The sequence below is a fragment of the Penicillium argentinense genome, assembly GCF_028826775.1.
Source record: "Penicillium argentinense strain IBT 30761 chromosome Unknown utg000009l_segment0_segment0, whole genome shotgun sequence".
Lineage (NCBI taxonomy): Eukaryota > Fungi > Ascomycota > Eurotiomycetes > Eurotiales > Aspergillaceae > Penicillium > Penicillium argentinense.
The window spans coordinates 4,614,491-4,630,812 of NW_026622668.1; the positions used below are offsets into that span (position 1 = coordinate 4,614,491).

At 51.2% G+C, this 16,322-nt stretch overlaps 8 protein-coding genes across 8 annotated transcripts; 4 read left to right on the forward strand and 4 right to left on the reverse strand.

Annotated features, from left to right (window-relative positions):
* Window positions 1–126: 126 nt before the first annotated feature.
* Window positions 127–1,840, reverse strand: N7532_009298 (uncharacterized protein; the record flags this gene model as incomplete). The annotated part of the gene is made up of 2 exons (XM_056621789.1): window positions 127–1,600; window positions 1,650–1,840. 2 exons carry the CDS (start codon window positions 1,838–1,840, stop codon window positions 127–129), a joined length of 1,665 nt encoding a protein of 554 aa, XP_056472595.1.
* Window positions 1,841–2,204: 364 nt separating this feature from the next.
* On the forward strand, window positions 2,205–3,822 carry N7532_009299 (Zn(II)2Cys6 transcription factor; the record flags this gene model as incomplete). The annotated part of the gene is made up of 4 exons (XM_056621790.1): window positions 2,205–2,478; window positions 2,541–2,641; window positions 2,667–2,960; window positions 3,034–3,822. The coding sequence occupies 4 exons, from the start codon at window positions 2,205–2,207 to the stop codon at window positions 3,820–3,822; spliced, it is 1,458 nt and encodes a 485-aa protein (XP_056472596.1).
* Window positions 3,823–3,839: 17 nt separating this feature from the next.
* On the reverse strand, window positions 3,840–4,679 carry N7532_009300 (GNAT family N-acetyltransferase; the record flags this gene model as incomplete). Its single annotated transcript, XM_056621791.1, has 2 exons — window positions 3,840–4,169; window positions 4,221–4,679. 2 exons carry the CDS (start codon window positions 4,677–4,679, stop codon window positions 3,840–3,842), a joined length of 789 nt encoding a protein of 262 aa, XP_056472597.1.
* Window positions 4,680–5,404: 725 nt separating this feature from the next.
* Window positions 5,405–7,455, forward strand: N7532_009301 (putative MFS transporter; the record flags this gene model as incomplete). The annotated part of the gene is made up of 8 exons (XM_056621792.1): window positions 5,405–5,477; window positions 5,528–5,610; window positions 5,664–5,734; window positions 5,793–6,084; window positions 6,135–6,206; window positions 6,279–6,989; window positions 7,050–7,154; window positions 7,207–7,455. The coding sequence occupies 8 exons, from the start codon at window positions 5,405–5,407 to the stop codon at window positions 7,453–7,455; spliced, it is 1,656 nt and encodes a 551-aa protein (XP_056472598.1).
* Window positions 7,456–7,837: 382 nt separating this feature from the next.
* Window positions 7,838–9,367, reverse strand: N7532_009302 (NAD(P)/FAD-dependent oxidoreductase; the record flags this gene model as incomplete). The annotated part of the gene is made up of 1 exon (XM_056621793.1): window positions 7,838–9,367. One exon carries the CDS (start codon window positions 9,365–9,367, stop codon window positions 7,838–7,840), a length of 1,530 nt encoding a protein of 509 aa, XP_056472599.1.
* Window positions 9,368–9,869: 502 nt separating this feature from the next.
* On the forward strand, window positions 9,870–10,511 carry N7532_009303 (DUF3237 domain-containing protein; the record flags this gene model as incomplete). Its single annotated transcript, XM_056621794.1, has 2 exons — window positions 9,870–10,124; window positions 10,176–10,511. The coding sequence occupies 2 exons, from the start codon at window positions 9,870–9,872 to the stop codon at window positions 10,509–10,511; spliced, it is 591 nt and encodes a 196-aa protein (XP_056472600.1).
* A 312-nt stretch (window positions 10,512–10,823) lies between these two features.
* On the forward strand, window positions 10,824–12,733 carry gmdB (general amidase GmdB; the record flags this gene model as incomplete). The annotated part of the gene is made up of 5 exons (XM_056621795.1): window positions 10,824–11,117; window positions 11,185–11,460; window positions 11,513–12,397; window positions 12,457–12,544; window positions 12,600–12,733. 5 exons carry the CDS (start codon window positions 10,824–10,826, stop codon window positions 12,731–12,733), a joined length of 1,677 nt encoding a protein of 558 aa, XP_056472601.1.
* Window positions 12,734–12,809: 76 nt separating this feature from the next.
* Window positions 12,810–16,106, reverse strand: N7532_009305 (uncharacterized protein; the record flags this gene model as incomplete). Its single annotated transcript, XM_056621796.1, has 2 exons — window positions 12,810–15,758; window positions 15,807–16,106. 2 exons carry the CDS (start codon window positions 16,104–16,106, stop codon window positions 12,810–12,812), a joined length of 3,249 nt encoding a protein of 1,082 aa, XP_056472602.1.
* Window positions 16,107–16,322: the final 216 nt, after the last annotated feature.

Below are 16,322 nucleotides of genomic sequence, written 5' to 3' on the forward strand. Positions count from 1 at the left end.
CCACGGGATGATAAGACTCTTCACTCCCCCATCCACGCCGTACTTATGGCACAGCATGCAAACGAGGTGCTTTCAAGCTTCCCAAGAACCTTGAGTTCGGGTCATATCCCTTTGATTTTTCACTGTCTAGGAATAACCAAATAGCCTCCATCGCCTGTTGACTAGCGAGTCAACCCCAGAAAGCCACTTCTTCCACACAGTTCCATCTCCCAGCCTCAAAACCATGTCCATCCTCTCGTAATTACGATCAGCCTCATCTTCTTGCTCACTTTTCAGTTCAAATACCCCCAAAGGACCCCAAACCATCCACCTCCGATCCTCACTAGACTCCCACGGGACAAGCCCATTCGCAAACCGAACCCAGGCAGATGCAAAGTGTCTTGCCATATTCTGCTCATCATCATTCATCTCGTTATCCAAGTTTCCAAAAAGGTACAGCAGCTCATGCGCATGATATGACGTTCCCTCGAACACGTTTTTGAGCCGAGATCGTTGGTCGAAGTGGTACAAGTATGTTTCGCCTGGATAATCACTCTCACATTTTTGAGCAAGCAGGTAGTTGGGTATCTTGAATATGGCATCACCGCACATGTGCTCAACTCGACCTAACAATTCGGGAAGTGGTAGATTGTCTGTGATCTGATACGCTTTCAGGATTGTGTCGGTATGGCTTTCATCCTGGATGAATGACTGGAGGATCTGACGAACAGATTCAAAGTTCTCTTCTCCTTCAACGAGATTGAGATGAAATATTACTCCCTCGTGATACGTATCCCCAAGCATCAAACCTGTCAACCAGACTGGGGGAGTATGAACCTGACTGTGGTCGACATCTGCACGATAGAACCAACCGTCTATACAGGGATTCCCTGTTCCAGAAGGGACCCCATGGATTGCAGGCGTTGCATTCGCAAGCTTCTGCTGGGGAATAGCGCGAAGTTTATCGAGGGCATCAGCTGCAGCCGGATCGATCTGAAAATGCGCACAAACAGCTTGAAAGAAGCAATCATGCTGCTCTATTGTCCACGGGGGAATTGAGACTGATGAGCCAGACATACAGACGACCCGATGAAATATGGGTGGTGTATTCGCGAGAAGCTGATTACTTATCGAGATACTCCCAGCGGACTCGCCAACAGCTGTGACATTTTCGGGGTCACCCCCAAAAAGCCGGATATAATTTTGCACCCACTCAAATGCAATCTGTTGATCTGCGAAGCCGAAGTTACCGCTACCTGCCCATCCATCCTTTTCCAGCTCAGCGGCAATTGCGGAGCCCGCGAGGAACCCGCCGATGCCGACGCGGTAGTTGAAGTTGACGTAGATTATGGGGAGACCGATTGATAGGCTGTGCGAGACTAGGTTGACTGCGTCGAAGATTGGGAGGTTTGCACCACCGTAGAGGAAGGAGCCGCCGTGGATGTAGACGAAGACCGGAAGAGGCTTTTCGTTCGCGCCGCAGGCGTGTGGAATGACGATGTTCATTACCAGCGCGGATAACTCATCGACGATAGGCGGATCCGAAAAATGGGGTGCTGGTGGGACGGGAACAAGGTCGTCGGAGTCGTCTCCATCGGTTTCTGGGTTTGGACAGTTGTTTCTGTTAGGTGTTAGATTGACACTTCTCATTTCCAACGAAGTGTGCATACCCCAAGCGAGTTCCGTCGTGGTATTCCCCTGCCCACGAGGTCTGAAGAACGGAACGAGTCCATCTTTTTGAGAGTCTTCCATACGGAATGCCGCAGAACTGTTGAACACCTTTGGGATATTGGAGGCCGTCCAGTGTGCCTAATCCGGGGATCGACGTCCTGCACTTGGAGACGGGTGCTTGAAAAGACATGAATAGGAGCGACGGGGTGAAACGAGAACATAACAAACGCTGCGCTTAATACAAAGGGGCTTTATGCTTGTCCAGCCGACCGACCATCCATACTACTTACTACCAGTTACTTTTAGGAGGCTTCCTAATAGTACCTTAGACCTGCTGATAAGCACTATCATCCCAAAAAGGCAATCCGACGCGCTATCAGCAGCCGCTCCACCAGCTCCACCTCCCCCGCATTTCTTTGTCGATGCATTCATTTAATGCAGCGTCAGATACTCCGGACTTCCAAGCGCGGTGCTTACGATCTCGACTGGCTCGTACATCGCTAGCGATTTTGTACGCGACCAGAAGCCGCCAGACACGCTACCCTTCATTCGGCATGTCGACCCGCTCATATCAGGGGTGCTGGACTTGCAAGCGCCGGCGCCGGCGCTGCGATAACACTCGCCCAACCTGTCAGAACTGTTCGCGACGCGGGGTAGATTGCGAGGGATATGAGGTACGACTGCGCTGGGGAAGTGGCATCGCGTCGCGCGGGAAGTATACGGGGGCTGATAAGCCGCTCGAGAAGAGTATTCCGCCGAGGCCGAAAGGGAGACAGAGGGATTTGAGGAGAGAGGGGAAGAAGTTGGGGGCACAGGGACAGACAAATGGTGAGCTCCTACAAGATGAACGAATAGGGAAAAAAAAGATACTAACTGTCTGCCTCGAACAGCCGAGTTTGATGTGATGTCTTCTGAATCGGGGGATTCGCCTTCGTCCAAGACGGAGAAGGGCGAGGAGAATGAACTGATCTTCAAAGAGTGTGAGTCGCCTGTTTCAAATTTTGGATTGATTTCAGAGAAAGCTCAACATGGGACCCATTTTCCCAGTTCTCAGAGATGGAATCAATGTTTTGCATTCGACTACTGCCCGAGACAGCATGCTCCAACCTCGACTGCCCCAGCTCTGCCAAGAATCCAGCGCATTATACACGATCTGCCTCGCATTCCAGTTATCGCTCGTGAGCACCCACAGCCCACGCTTCTTTGAGTACTTCGACGCCGCTTTACGAGAATTTCGATCCGAACTTGCCCGCAGCACAACCCTCTCCGATGGGACGTTGACCGCGGGACTCCTGCTGTGTAGCATTGGTGTGAGTAACCCCAAAGAGCTTGTTTCAAGCATCCATCCCAGACAAACAAACCATCTTGACCAGCGCTTCTTAGCTAATGCACGGTCTTCCTTGGACAATGCATTTGGAGGGCATGCACAACATCTTACAGAGTCACGGACTATCCGAAGAACCATCCATTCCATCCTCTTTCCGCAGTCATCTGCTTGAGGTCATGGGGGTGATGGACCTGCCCTGTTTTTCCGTCGGTCGCCAGACATGCATCGGTCGTAAAATACCCTGCATCGGCATTTGGCGCCGGTATTGCCAGCCGGCAGGACCTCGGCTGGGCGTCGAACCGGTAAGTGGGTTACCGCGCTCATTGCTAGACATCTTTGCGGGGATCGGAGAGGAGACAACAGAACAAAGTTTCATGGACTGGACGGGTGAGATAGGCAGTTTCATGCAATGCTATTTGTGGGAGGCACATCGGCTAGCTGGTATCCTATCGCTTCGTCGGTATATACGGTCTGCTGTACGGGAGGAAGTCGTACTAGATATCTCGACGTGGCGACAACCAAAACAGTGCCCTGCAGATACAACTGCGCTAGTGGCGCGGATTCTGGCTAACCTGGATGCTCTACGTCTGGCTTGTGCCGAGAGACCGACGGAAGATGCGTTTATCAAGAATGCCGTGCTCTATCCCATTTTCGTGGCTGGGTTGGAGGTCTCGGCTATGTGCGAGAACCCGCAGTGGCAATCCACAATTCGGAAATGTGTTTTGGGCTCACGACAAGATGAGATACTTCTTGGCCTACTGGAAGAGATGTGGCTACGCAAGGATTCCGACTTGAGCGTGGACGATCTAGCGAGAGAAAGAGGAGTGGAGATGGGATTGCTTTGAATTGGAGCTGTCGCTGTCTATGAAGTACTCTCGTCTGCACGCATCATGGCCCAGTACTTCACCCTCCCGGTCTCATCATGGACCTCATCATCGGTCAGCTCTACTTCCTCAATAAGTCGGAAACCGAGACTTTGATAAAACCCAAGGTTTTCTTCTCGCGTACATTCGAGGTATATTGGCTGCCGGTGAATGTGCTCCAGGATCTCTTCCATTACACCTCGACCGATACCGCGTGATTGCAAAGATGGATGCACCGCAACAACTTCGAGGTACCACAAATTACCACTGTACTCTCTTTGCAGAAATTGCATCGATTTGCTGTGTGCGGCCATCAATTTGTCAATTCTCTGAATGTACTGTGTTAGATCTGAGTCGTGACAAAATCATGAGAGAGATACCTTCATCTTGCTTCCCTCATCACAAACAGGATCTAGGAGGTCCAAAGCCCAGACCTTACACTTCATCAAGAGTCGGGAAAACGACCAGTCTAGCTGCTTTTTCGGTGGAAACAAAAAGACTACTGCGCCTGCATCTTGCCCTTCGGCTGACTTGACCTGCTCAGAGCAGACCAATTGAGCTGTCTTCCCAGGTGTTGTATCTGAGTCCTGAGATGCAACCGCTTCTTTTTTTGTTATCGGGAACTCATGCATCATTTGGCCAACATGTGCTGAGATAAGCACTGTTCCGTGCGCCATAATCGATTGCACCCGACGATACTGCCATTTGAGAGCCGTTGAATCTGGCTGGGACGACGCTGCTGCATATGGCCGTAACCACCGTATCAAAGGATCAGCGGCAAAGGCAAGATCGACTGTTCGAGCTGTAGTAGCAAGAGAACGATCTGTTTCACATTCCATATTGTTTGTCAGTTTGTATCAGAGACGGAGGATTATGGTAACAGACCATCATGCACTTGGAGTAGATCAACTTTGATTTTTCCTACAGACATTTCTTGCAAGATCAGGACAAAAGGCGCAAAGGATAATCCTTGAGCGATAAATTGAAATAAGCGACCGAATACTGGTACGATAAAGACTCGACTGGAGAATCTCGTGCTAGCTCTACAATATCTCGTTTGCTCGCATCGAGATGTTTGATATCAACACCAGCCAAATTAAGTGCGTCCACCTACTCAACAGAGAGAGTCCAAGAGAGAAGCGTCGCGCGTCAAAAGTGGAGATAGCACCAGCGATCCAAGCACGCCAGTCCACGCGACGCTAAACCAAAGCCACGGGACCGGGACCGACAACGTTTATCGCACGCTCCTTCCCGCATTCGGAAGGCCGACCCTCGCCTTGAAAATGTGGGTAGCGTCGCCGCTACAAGTCAACCAGGCAGCGATTTCTCCGCATCCCGACGTGACCGAAGGTTTTCCACTTCCGGATTGCTGGTGGCTTATCACCGCAATGTTCGAGGTCTCCGTGACGGTAGCGCGAGCTCAGACTCGGCTCTTATCATGTGGACGCGTTACTAGTAATTGCTACAGCCTCGCGGACTGTGTTAAATATCTCCATGTTTCACCACCAGCCCCCTTCATTTATGGACCTGAGTTGGCTTGGATCCTTTTGCTCCGATACTCGAAATGGCTGTTCGTCTTGATATGTCGCCCGAGGAAGATGCACGTCTTCCTCCCGGCACCTTTCTACTGATTCGCGGTATGACATTGTTACTACCTGAGACAAGGGAATATTGTTAACATCCTTAGTAGAAGATGGGGGGTATGAGCTTGGGGCACAACGGTCTGTAATGCTTGATCCTATCCCGACAAATGATCCAAATGAGCCATTGGTCGGTCCCGAGCCTCCCTGCATAATGACTCGCTTCCAAGCTGATGAACAAAGAATTGGAGTACAACTCGCAAGGCCGTGAATTGGACACTTGTCCTAGGGATGACAGTAGTCATTTTCACAGCGTATGGTACTGCCCTTCATCATGGATTGTTCATTGCTGATATCTTTCTTTGAGAACAGGCTCTCGATCCAGACCCTGTTCTGGCAGCAGATGACCATCGATCTGCAGGTTAGCTACACGGATTTGAATCAAGCGATGTCAGTCAACTTTGTCGGTCTTGCCACAGGTTGCATTCTTTTCATTCCGCTTGCCAAGAAATATGGTCGTCGACCCGTTTATATCGTTTCGACTGCCCTGATGCTCGCTACTTCGTATTGGACGTCTAGGCTGAATAGCCTCACAGAGCTTTATATTTGCAACTTACTCCAAGGCCTGGGTGGCGCAGTTAATGAGGCGATCGCAGAGATTACGGTACTTGCCATTCCTGTCCGCTTTTCGGAGAAATTGCTGACGCAGAGAAGATAGCGGATCTCTTCTTCGTGCATCACCGCGGCACCATGAACGGTTTATACATGACGATGGTGATGATCGGTGTACGTCCCACCCCAATATAATCAAGACTCATGACTCGCCACTTTAAACAGCCCTTCTAACACGCACGATAGAGTTTCCTCGCCCCCATCGGGGCAGGGACCCAAGCGACCAGACAAGGCTGGCGGGCATCTTACTCCACGATGGGAGTCTTCAACGCCATCTTCTTTGTTCTGTTCATAATCATCTACGAAGAAACAAAGTACACACCCGTTATTGTTGGTCGATCTGAGCCCGCAGCCACCGACGAGAATGTTGAAATTGACCTGTTGGACGACCCCGACAAAAAGACAACATACCCTTCCGTAACAAAAGCCTCGGTATCCGTTGAGCCAAGTACTCACCATCATGAGCTTGACCCGACAATCCCGCTTAACTCATGGCGGGAACGACTTGCTCTTTTCACACCCACATCGGAACCGATCTGGCCATACTATTATCGCCCGTTCTATGTCCTCTTCACTTTCCCCGCTGTGATGTACTCTGGTTTGCAGTATGCTGCTGGCGTCATGTGGCTCACTATCATGCCTAGTGTCATTGCACTCGTCTTTCCCCTTCCCCCGTATAACTTTACTCCTGAGCAGATTGGGTTCATGAGTATAGGTCCGTTTATTGGGAACTTGCTCGGTTCGGTTTATGGTGGTGTTCTGGGTGATTGGTCCATCCTATTCTTTGCTCGTCAGAACAAGGGATTCTATGAGCCTGAGATGCGTCTTTATATCCTTCATCTACCAATACTCACTATGACAGGCGGGCTAATAATGTTTGGTGTCACGCTGGATCGAGTACGATTCCTCTACTTATCCATGCTTGATCGATCAATTTGCTAACTTGAAGAATGATAGGGAATGCACTGGATCTATCCCAGTGTAGCCGGCGCCTTATTTGGCTTCGGTCTCGGTAGTATCGGCGACGCAGCCCTGACGCTCGTCATTGACAGCTATCGCGATGTAGGTTTCCTCTGATCATCTTCGTCCCTCAATACTAACGTTGACAAAACAGATCACCGGCGATGCATTCACGGCAATTGCGTTTCTACGTAATGCTTTTAGCATCGGAGTCCCATTTGCCATCTCGCCTTGGATTGCGCGAAATGGATTGCAGAATATGTTCATTACATGTGGCTTCATTAGTCTAGCTGTATCAAGCCTGACTATTCCGATGATATTCTGGGGAAAGGCGGCTCGGCGTGGACTGGCGACGAGGTATTATCGTCTTGTTGAACAGCAGGGCGGCTTGGCTACACACTAAGAAGATTACAAAACATTTAGTTGATTATCAGGCGTGATCGAGAGTTGCCGCGTGACTATTGCGATTTGCGAATCTGCACCGTCACTCAGGGTACATAGTCAAGGACAATTCAAATTCCTACAATGTGTGATGTCCTATCCAGAAGTAAAGATTGTAGCTACGATGGATATCTTAAAAAAAAAAAAAAAAAAAAACCGAAGAAATTGCATCCTGTTTCTTATTCTAGAGCTCAACTGGGGTATGAAAGGCTTCAAAATTCCCAGCCCAAAAAACCCTCCCGCCACACAAGACAAAAGGGGAAAAAGGTAGAAATAAAAAAGGCCAGGTCATCATGGGGGTCAAGGTTGTACAGTATCCTCAACCCAATCCAATATCAAGAACCCTACAGACTAGCCTTATGTGGTGACTCAACCGTCCGTGGAAGAATAGCCCAGGCAATACGCTCATCGGTCACAATCATTTGATCGGGCAACCACGAAATATCCGCCTCAGTAGAGGCAAGTCCTTCCTTGAGAAGCAACATAGTTGCGAGAGCCTTCCCGCAAAGCCAAGCCTGCACCATGCCCTCACCACCAAAAGCCGCAGATACCCACTCGGACCCTACATCGTGCTTACTCGATCCAGCACGGTGCGTGACAGAGCTAGGCAGCTGTCCCACCCAGGGAAAACCATCTGTGCTAAAAGCCATGTTACCTGTCCACATCGCCTGGACAGGATCGCCTTTCACCTGGCCCCAGTTTTGACGGCCGAACACGGCGGGGAGAGCACCGGAGAGGTGGATGTCGCAGTAGAGACTTAGCTCGTCGTCTGTTGCGATTCCTAGGTCGGCGATACCGCCGCCTTCGCTGCGCGCGAAGCCTCCGCCGAACATCATTTGTCCACTGGGGAGTTGGGTGAGGTAGTCGAAGCCGCGATCGTAGCTGAACATCCAGGAGTGCTCGGCTGCCTGGCAGGGGAACTTGTTGCCGGGTGTTTGGGCGGACATTTGTCCACGAAGCGGGAAAATGCGACCTCGAAGGCCCGGGACTAGATGGGTGACGTGGGCGTTTGTGCAGTGAATAACATGTCGGGCAGAAATAACACCGCGACTCGTCTCAACTCGGTACTTGTAGTCGGAAGATGTATTGTCGTGAATCGCGGTCACTGCAGTATGACCTTGGACACGAAATTGCTCTGGATATTGAGAAAGCAGATGGGACAGGACGCCCGTCACGAACTTGTATGGCCACAGAGCGCCTGCAGGCCCAGTGATAACACCGTGAGCACGAGAAAGCTTGAATTCTTCCGGCATCGACTGTCTATCGTAGGCGATCCACTCGGCAGATTCCTCGGGCATACCGGCCTGAAAGCGACGAAGACGCTCCAGCGCCGCTTTCCAAGGCTCCTCGCCAAAGTAGGCGCTCAGGAACTGGACTTTCCGCGCCTGAGTCTTTTCAGTGAGACCAAGATCCTCAACCGCTTTAAGCATCTCTTTCAAATGCGCGAGTCGGAAACGCAGTGTTTTCTTCGCAACTTCGTCCCCAAAGACATCTGCCAGCTCGGCATACTCGTCTGCTGTTTCGAGTATATGCCCGCCGTTTCGCCCGGTAGCTCCGCTGCAGATATCCCGTGCTTCAAGCATGAAAACAGAATGCACGGCCTTGTTCAAGGAGCTTGGTCCCGTGCGATCTTGAAGTAAGGTGCGCGCGATAGATGCGCCGGTAATACCAGATCCGATGATCACCACGTCCGCCTCAGTAGGGAGAGGTTTTGAGGAATGAGTCACGAAATCTGTATGAGGCTCTTTCAGCCAGAAGGGTGAGGTTGTCGAGTCTTGTGGGATTCCTGGATCGGCGAAGATGCGATCTAGCGCTTGTTGGCGCTCAACGGTGGGGATCGCAGGATCACCCAGGAGCATCTGAGCGAAAGGCATGATGTCTGCTGGTAAGAGTATTAAATAGAAGAACAGGTGTTGTGGTAGAAGGAGGCTCGAGATCTTTGGCGAGAGAAGGTAGAAGTAAATATGTTGAGACGGTCAGGAAAAAGCAAGCTCAAATAGGGCCCAGTGAGGCGTTGGAAATAAGACCCGAGTAGATCGCACGCTAATCAGGTGCTGCCTCTTGGACTTCCCTGTTCCTCGCTAGTCACAGGGTCACACCACCTCCCTTGATCCCATCTGAACTTGGTAAAGTGCCGACTTAAGCCCCTGTGACGGTGTCGTATTTTCCTAGGCAGACGATGAGAGCGGAGGGTCGACCTGCTTCTTTGAAGGAGCTGCTGGGAGACCGGCTCCACCTGGCCCGCTTCTTCTCTCTCGGAACAATACAATATTAGTATGGTCAGCAATATGAACAGAATATCATAAAAGGCAGTCCAGTCTCGGAGGAATGTAAGCATCCGAGACCTGCCATTCTTGAACAACTTCTGGGTTAATCATGTCTACTTCCCCTTCGCCCGGCAACACCATCTTCCCGGATGGTCCACAGATGCGACTGCCGTCGCTCTCCTTCCTCTACCGTTTGGAGTGTGACATCGCCAGAGAAGAAATCAACATCGGCGCACCCCATGAAGCTGGTGTCATCCGCAGCATCGCCAACATCGTGCGCGGCAGCATGAAAGGGCCCGGAATAGAAGGCAGTGTCTTACCACTGGGAGGAGCAGACTGGGCGACGGTTATCAAGGGGACTCATGTATGTCGATTTCGTTCCTTCCTTGAACACTTCATGTCTAAATATCACCAGTCTATGAAGCTCGACGCACGTTATACTGTTCGCACGTCGAATAACCACCATCTCTACATTCGTGCCCACGGTCTCTATCGCCCCGGCCCAGGAACAGAATATGCAAAGCAAGTCGAGGTTGACTCTATGATGGCGCCTCCAGCGACGGTCACACAAGACGACGTGGAGTTCTTCTCACATTTGCGTGTGGAGGCTGGACCGGGACCGTACAATTGGCTTAATGGACTTGTTTGTGTGGGCGTGATGACCTGCGCCGGCGAAAAGATCTGGATCGATGCGTATCGTCTTACCAATTTCCCTGACAGCAAGCCGGAAAGTGTCACGGCAAAGGCATAAAGACGACGGCAGATGGGAGTTATTGTTTACCGAATCCTAGATTGCTAGAATCACCGAGAACGCTTCCCTGTGCTTAACGAGCACTATCATCTCAATCAAATCTATCAGGCGTACCGAGGCAAAGGAGCTATCCCAAGTAGGCAAGTGGACGCACCGTCGCGTCCAATGGAAAGATGAGACATCAGTGGAGACGCAGCTGAGGCGGCCTGGCCCCTCGACCGCTATCATTGCACACATCAGTAAACATATAAATGCACAGCATAGCAACTTGCAAGAGCAAAATACAATTCCGCCGCAAGCAACAGACTCACCATGACAACCGACACGGCACCCCGTCCAAGCTGGCAAGACCTCGTCACGCGCAAGCAGCGCGAATGTCGCGAAAAGATCCCCCACGCGTGGACCCTCAGCCCAGATATCCACATTTCCCGCCGCCCGATCGAGTCCGACCTGCCTCGGACGTGCGGGTTGCTCTCAGACGTCGAGCTGGATCTCACAGAGAACTACTCGGTGGCGCAGTTGCTGGCCAAGTTGGCTTCGGGGCAGACGAGCTCGTTGGCGCTGACCACCGCATTTTGTAAACGGGCGGCTATCGCGCAGCAGGTGGTATGCAATGCACTCCAACGTTGCTGCATGCATTAATGTGGCTTAGAGCTGACAAAACTTCATATAGACATCGTGTCTCACCGAGACCTATTTCGCCCAGGCGCTGGAGCGGGCTCAGTTTTTAGACAAATTTATCGCTCGCGAGGGCAAGACTGTTGGGCCGCTGCATGGGTTGCCAGTGAGTCTCAAGGATAGCTTTTGCGTCAAGGGCTTGCAGACGACAGTGGGTTATGTGGAGTTTTTGAAACATGGTCCCGCGACGACAAACTCGGCTTTGGTCGAGATGTTGTTGGATCTCGGGGCAGTTGTATATGTGAAGACGAATGTTCCTCAGACTATGATGGTAACTTGACTCCCAACTATGCACCAGACGAGAAAATACTGACACCATCTAGACCGGCGACTCGGAAAATAACATTTACGGTCGAACACTAAACCCGCACAACACCTCCCTCACAGCCGGCGGATCCAGTGGGGGCGAGGGCGCCCTGGTCGCTTTCCGCGGATCTATACTAGGAGTCGGCACCGACGTTGCAGGTTCGATTCGCATACCAGCTCTCTGCTGCGGTGTTTACGGCTTCAAGCCGACCACAGCCCGCATTCCTTTTGGTGGTCAGATTTCCGGTGTGACGGAGGGAATCCCCGGCATTATTCCCTCGGCTGGACCATTGGGTCACAGTATCGCAGACCTGCAGCTATTTATGAAGACAATTGTCGGCAACGGTCAAGCATGGAGGTACGACCACACAGCAGTCGCAGTTCCTTGGAACTCCGCCCCGGAATCCTTTTCACGACATAATGGAAGCTTGACTATTGGTCTCTTGGCGGAGGATAAACAGTTCCCCCTGCACCCCCCTGTCAAGCGTGCATTGCAAAAAGCAGTGGCTCTCTTGACTTGTGCCGGCCACCGCGTCGTTCCTGTGGGCAATGACACCAACGAGGATCTATCTGTGGCCTACGCTTCTCGCCTCGGGTTCCAGTCCTTCACCTACACTCCGCACCAGGACCATGTCGGAGCGAGCGGCGAGCCACTCGTCAATTCGGTTGCGAAGTTCGCATCGCCCATGTTCTCGGGTCCGTGGCCGGTGGATCAGGAACTAGATGTTTTCGAAAAGATCCAGGCGCTTCACGAAGCGAAAAGCCGTGTCAGTAATGCCTGGCGCCATGCTTGGGTGGACAATAAGCTTGATGTAGTTCTTGCCCCTGGTGCTCAGAATACAGCCGTTGGATACGACACCTACGGGTGGCCTCCTTATACATTGCTGTGGAACTTGTTGGATGTGAGTGAAGAGAGCCTAGGTTTTATTTCCTTGGATGATTGGATACTAACAATATTCAGTACCCTGCTTGTATCATTCCGTTTGGAAAGGCGTCCAAGGAGTTGGATCCGCATGAGATGAAGACGGGTGATGATGTGCAACCTGACTGTAGGCTCTTCCACACTCTTTGCTGACTGAACATTATTGGCTAATGATTTAACAGACCATCCAGAAGAGGTGGATGGTGCACCATGCGCAGTCCAAGTCATCGCGCCTCGCTTCCAAGACGAGAAGTGCCTATGGGCCGCAGATATCATTGATAAAGTCGTCAATAGGTCGAAAGAGAAACCACTATAAAAATTTCAGAGAGCTAGAGCAAGCGATAAAAGAAATAACAGTATAAAGTTTGTTATATCGTCGAGACGTATCTAATTTATGCATGAGTCCAATGCTTCATCCACACCTCAATATACCTCTGAATCAACCCCTCCGCAACAGGATCCTTCACCTGGCCCAGCGAAGGACAATCCCGAATCGTACAATCAGTCTCAAAAAACAACCCAACCGGCTTCTGTTCTTCACCCTCAATGTTCTGCGCTGGTACATGATTCTCATACTTTCCTCGCCAGAAATCAATGAGCTTGATACTAGGATTTGTTTCTGGGTTGGGGTCACTGTTCGCCAGTCGCGTCAACCACTCCTGCGGCGAAACGATCTCAAAGTCAGGGAGCGCAGATCCCTTCTTCAAAGCAGGAAGCAGATCATTCTTCCAGCTAAACGAGTGCGGGTTGACGAGGTGATAAACCAGACCCGTATCAGAAGATTTGGCAGCATCGGGATTGAGCGCGAGGTCTGAGACGGCTTGTGCACATTGGTCTACCGGTAGCCAAGTCGGCCGCTCATTCAATTCCGGAAGCGCACCAGTCGTCAAAGCGCTGCGGAACATGAGCGCGATGGCTTCAGTCTCATTCCATTGTGCACTGACGGTATCACCACCCAGCTGGCCAACACGTAGGACTCGAGCGTGCATGCCAGTCTTACGCATTGCATTGCGAGTGATGTGCTCGGTGACAAGTTTGGATCTTCCATATCCGATTTTCTGGGCGTGATCGAGGTTCTCAACGGCGGATTCGGGGATGGAGGCTGGTTTGGGGGTTGCGCTGGCAGCGCTCACGCTGGAGCAGAAGAAGAAGCGGGCAGGAGAGGGTAGTTTAGATCGCAGACAGAAGTTGATTAGGTTGTACGTTCCGCGGATATGTTGTTGTTCAAATGATCGAACGCCCAGGTTGAAGTTGACGGCCCAGGCACTGTGCACGATTGAAGTTACGGATGACAGGAGATGTTCCAGGACATATGTTTCCAAGCCGAGGTTGGGCTGGGATAGGTCGCTTGGAACGGCGTGTATCTTTGCGGTTTCCTTGTCTGTGAGAGCAATGCTGCGATCTGCAAATGCCTTGAAAACTCGAACACCAGCAGCTGCTTGTCCCGGGGCTCGAACAATAGCCCAAACCTCGGAGACAGTGGGTCGTTTAACGAGCTCAGCAACTACAAAGGCACCCAGGTTTCCGGTAGCCCCGGTAACGACCACGACCTCTGAGTCTGGCTGTTGTGAGATAGTCGGATGATGCTGAGTGAAGTTGGAGTACTTTTCAATCAACTCCTGCATGACCTGCATATCGTCCTCTTGTTCAAATGTTTGTCCAGTCCGCAAATGATATAGATGCTTCGCGAGCTCGCTGACAGTTCCCTTCTCAAAAACGATGTTCTGGCTCAGGCTGTCCGTGTGTTTTCCAATATCCAGATCACGCACAATATATCTCCAGATCTGTGTTGTCTGCAAGCTATCCACGCCAGCGCCGAAGATATCAGTGTCAGCATTCGAAAGAGGCACGCCCAAGTCTTGGTGGAATCTTTCAAGCAGCCATTTCTCCAGCTCGGGAACGCTCAGAGCAAGTTCGCCCTTCTTCTGGTTGTTTCCTTCAAAGCCGTCATAGACATTCTTGATGTCTTCTTCGAAGACTTGGTACACTTGAGCACGGATGCATGTTCCCTTGTCGGTTCTTGGGTATGCAACATCAGCACCCTTGATGACAACTAGCTCTTTCGGGATGCGCGAAAATGTCTCTGCTCGAGCATTGGCTGCCTCAACCGCCGGCCATATAGCTTCCAAGAACTGCTCGTTGCTCAGATGGGTGGCTTTACCGGGAGCACGGAAGATGAGTGCTCCAGGGACTGTTCGTTGAAAACCGAACACAACACACTCTCCAACCAACTCCTCTTCCCTAACACGACCTTCGATTGGAATCGGAAGGACTTTCTCTCCATTGACGAGGGTGATGCGGTCATCGAGTCGACTCAGATATTTGTAGTAATTGCTCTTCTTTGGATCGGGGTGGCGAGTAAAAAGATCGGATGTGCGAAAGCTTTTCTCAGGGTTCTTCGACGAAAATGGCGGCTTCGAGTTTGATGGTCCTTTACTCGGCAGTCCGTCAAGGGCAACACATTCAAAAACGCCAGGCGAGATCTCATCCATCAATGTGTGATCAGCAACCGGACGATGCAGTCGCATATATTGCCACTCATTATCGGAAGGAGGTCGGAACGAAGTCATGATCTGACCGGTCTCTGTTGCGCCATAATTACCAACCAAATTCACACCCTGGGCCACAAGCCGATCTCCCAAATCATCGGGACAGCTAGAACCTCCATATAGCACAAGTTTTGGCTTTGTAAGGGCTTGGATACCCTCCTTCTTTTCCGCTAGGAGCTTAATCACGTACGGGACAGCGCTGATCTGTTGAGGTTGCGCCACTTGTAGTGCGTCGTACAGATTCTGGTATGTGACTGGGAGAGAGTGGTTTCCAAGGTATGCTGGAGCTCGGGTGTAAAACGCGCGACCCAGTTCCATCAGGGCGTGTGAATGGAATAGTGGGCTGATCGTGAACAGTCGGAGGCCAAAGCTCTTGCGCCAATTGGCGATGGTTTGGAGATTCGTCAGGTAGATTGGCTTGGGAAATCCCGTGCTCCCAGATGAGTGAAGGATCCATGCAATTTTTTTTCCCTCTTTTACCGGATCTACACCCGCGCGCTCGAAGGATTGTGATGTGCAGTTGAGCCAGTTGTCACGCTGAAGCATCAGATAGTTGGTACAGCCAGGCCGCTCGGTGCAGATTTCTCGGAAGGTTTGTTCGTATTGGCCCAGAGTAATCATTTGCTTACAATCCGCCATATCCAAGAGTCGGGCATATGCTGGAGCTGTGAGTCGTGTGGATAAGAAGAGAACCGCGTATCCAAGGCGATTCAGAGCAAAAAAGGTGAGTATGACTTCAAAGCTCGAGCCAGCCAGCATCGCGATGACAGGCGCTTCTTTCAGATTCGGGTCCTGTACCAAATTAGATAGATCCAAAAGCATCATGTCAACTTTTCTTACCGCTGGACCAAGCCCCTTCTGGATATAATATTGCACCGCGACATCTGTATATCGATCCAGTTCTCCGGCTGTATACTCTTCGAAATCATCAGCCCTGCGAACAGGATAGCAGATTAGCGGCTTCCGCGCTTGGTCCGGATGCGCCGCATGCGATTTGAGCAAACCATCGATTGTCATAAATTGCTCGATCGGAGGATAGCCGGCGTGCAGTGTGCCGTTCAGCAGGCGCGTCGCGATCTCCGCTTTGCTTTGCGGATCTTGCACTTCCACCGCAGTGGCTGTCTGTGTCATTGTCGCCATGATGGTGGTTCATAGGGCGTTATTCCGACGTGGCAGTTATTTTGCCTTTATATTCACCCCCGCGGCGGGTATTGCCCCGCGTTCTTCATCTCTCGCCCGATGAGATGCTTTTCCGGTTTTCCGAGTCGGATTTGGTGCCGCGTGCCAACCGCCGGAAAATCATCCGCAGCGCGTGTTTGGCGAAAGCGTATTGGATTGCGAAAGCAATTAATTCAA